The 1,563-nt window shown below is 63.7% G+C and overlaps 1 protein-coding gene across 1 annotated transcript; it reads right to left on the bottom strand.

Moving 5' to 3' along the window:
• Positions 1-217: 217 nt before the first annotated feature.
• LOC112589681 (uncharacterized) lies at positions 218-1,342 on the bottom strand. The gene is made up of 3 exons (XM_025303982.1): positions 920-1,342; positions 607-774; positions 218-517 (listed from the first exon to the last, which is right to left on the bottom strand). The coding sequence occupies exons 1-3, from the start codon at positions 1,340-1,342 to the stop codon at positions 218-220; spliced, it is 891 nt and encodes a 296-aa protein (XP_025159767.1).
• Between the last annotated feature and the right edge of the window lie 221 nt (positions 1,343-1,563).

Genomic DNA, 1,563 nt, shown 5'->3' with positions numbered 1-1,563 from the left:
AACACCCATGACCCGTCCTACCATCTGATGCAGTATCTGCATCAGATGGTAGGACAATCCGCATCCCCTCCTGCCAGCCAACCCTGGCAGGCAGGTCGGACAGTTTGTCCGCCCACATCTCGTGGGTACGGGCCACAGCTTAGATTTGTAAGGCCCGCAGGTCACTGGCCTCTAGCTCCCCCTCCTCGCGGAGCTCCTTGACCCTCCAATAGAGGATTCATCGCTTTTCAGCGAGGAGCTCCACGGGAGGGAAGCCGGCCAGAGTGGTCGCCGCCATGTATGAGACCGTGCTGTATCCTGTGATCGCCCTTATGTACATTGGTCTCAGTGCCTGCCGCATGCGGCGTATGCCATCGCGGCAGGCGCTGAGCTGGAGCGTCCAGATCGGCGCCCCGTACAGGGCGATGGACAGCACGGCCGTCGCGTATAGGCGGCGAGCCCTCCATCCTGGACCCCAAGGTTGCGCAGGAGACTGGACACTGCCAGTCCGGCCCTGCGCACCCTGGGGGCCAGATTCCTGAAATGCGGGCCGAACTCCCATCGGCTGTCCAACGTCAGGCCGAGATATTTAATCGTCGGCCCGACGCGGATGCGGACGCCATCGACCAGGAACTGAGTCTCAGGCGGCGCTCCTCGACTGCCGTCGTGAAAGAACATGGCCTCAGTCTTATGGGGCGCCACCTTCAGACCCATGTCCGCGATGGTTCTCACCACCGATGCCACTGCAGCCTCCGCGCAGAGGCGAGCTTCCTCCAGCTCTTCCCCCGGCTGCCACTAAAGTGTTGCCTACATAGCAGACGATGTGGCAGCCCGGGGGAAGCGGAGTACGCAACATCCGGTCGAACGCGATGTTCCATAGCAGGGGGCCGAGAACCGACTCCTGCGGAACACCGCGTTCCATCGCGCGCCGGTCTTGGACCCCGCCCTCCTTCGTGAAGGCGAAGTCCCTGCCCTCGAAGTAGGCCTCCAATATCCGCCGGAGATAGGCGGGCACCCCGTGGTGTTCGAGGGCTCGTCCGATCTCCGGCCAGGGCAGGGTGTTGAAAGCATTTTTGATGTCGAGAGACACCGCCAACAACATCCCGCCCCCTTTCTCCACGACCGTCGCGGTCAGGTCCCGGAAGTACTGGGCCGCGTCCAGCGTCGACCTCCCGGACCTGAAACCGTATTGACGGTCGTGGAAATCCGGCCCCTCCGAGGATAGATGCTGGACCAGGCGGTCGGCAATGATGCGCTCTAGCAGCTTGCCCACCTCGTCCAGCAGGCATATCGGCCTGTAGGCCGACGCGCCCCCGGGTGGTTTGCCCTCCTTGGGGAGGAGGACCAATTTGGCCCTCCCCATGCCGGGGGAACACTCCCTCCCTGAGGCACCCACTTAGAACCCCGCGTAAGGCCGCGGATAGGTTTTCGTCGCCGAGGGTGGAGCCCAGGCTCGGCCAGGGAGCCCATCGGGGCCAGGGGCTTTCGAGTTTACCCCTGGCCTTGGCGAGCTCCTCTGGTACCACAGCCAGGCTCTCTTCCCAGTCTCCCTCTCCCATTTCGGGGGCGGGAATCCTGGGGGGG

The sequence above is a fragment of the Harpegnathos saltator genome, unplaced genomic scaffold, assembly GCF_003227715.2.
Source record: "Harpegnathos saltator strain DR-91 unplaced genomic scaffold, Hsal_v8.6 scaffold580, whole genome shotgun sequence".
Taxonomy (NCBI): Eukaryota; Metazoa; Arthropoda; class Insecta; order Hymenoptera; family Formicidae; genus Harpegnathos; species Harpegnathos saltator.
This window is presented reverse-complemented; position numbering and strand designations above follow the sequence as displayed.

Excerpts from the sequence above, each read along its gene's own strand:
- LOC112589681 (XM_025303982.1), bottom strand. The coding sequence starts at position 1,342 with ATGGGGAGGGCCAAATTGGTCCTCCTCCCCAAGGAGGGCAAACCACCC. Across the intron at positions 775-919 it reads CCTTCACGAAGGAGGGCGGG|TGGCAGCCGGGGGAAGAGCT; the intron begins GTCCAAGACCGG and ends GCAACACTTTAG. Across the intron at positions 518-606 it reads CGCCTGAGACTCAGTTCCTG|GAATCTGGCCCCCAGGGTGC; the intron begins GTCGATGGCGTC and ends CCCGCATTTCAG.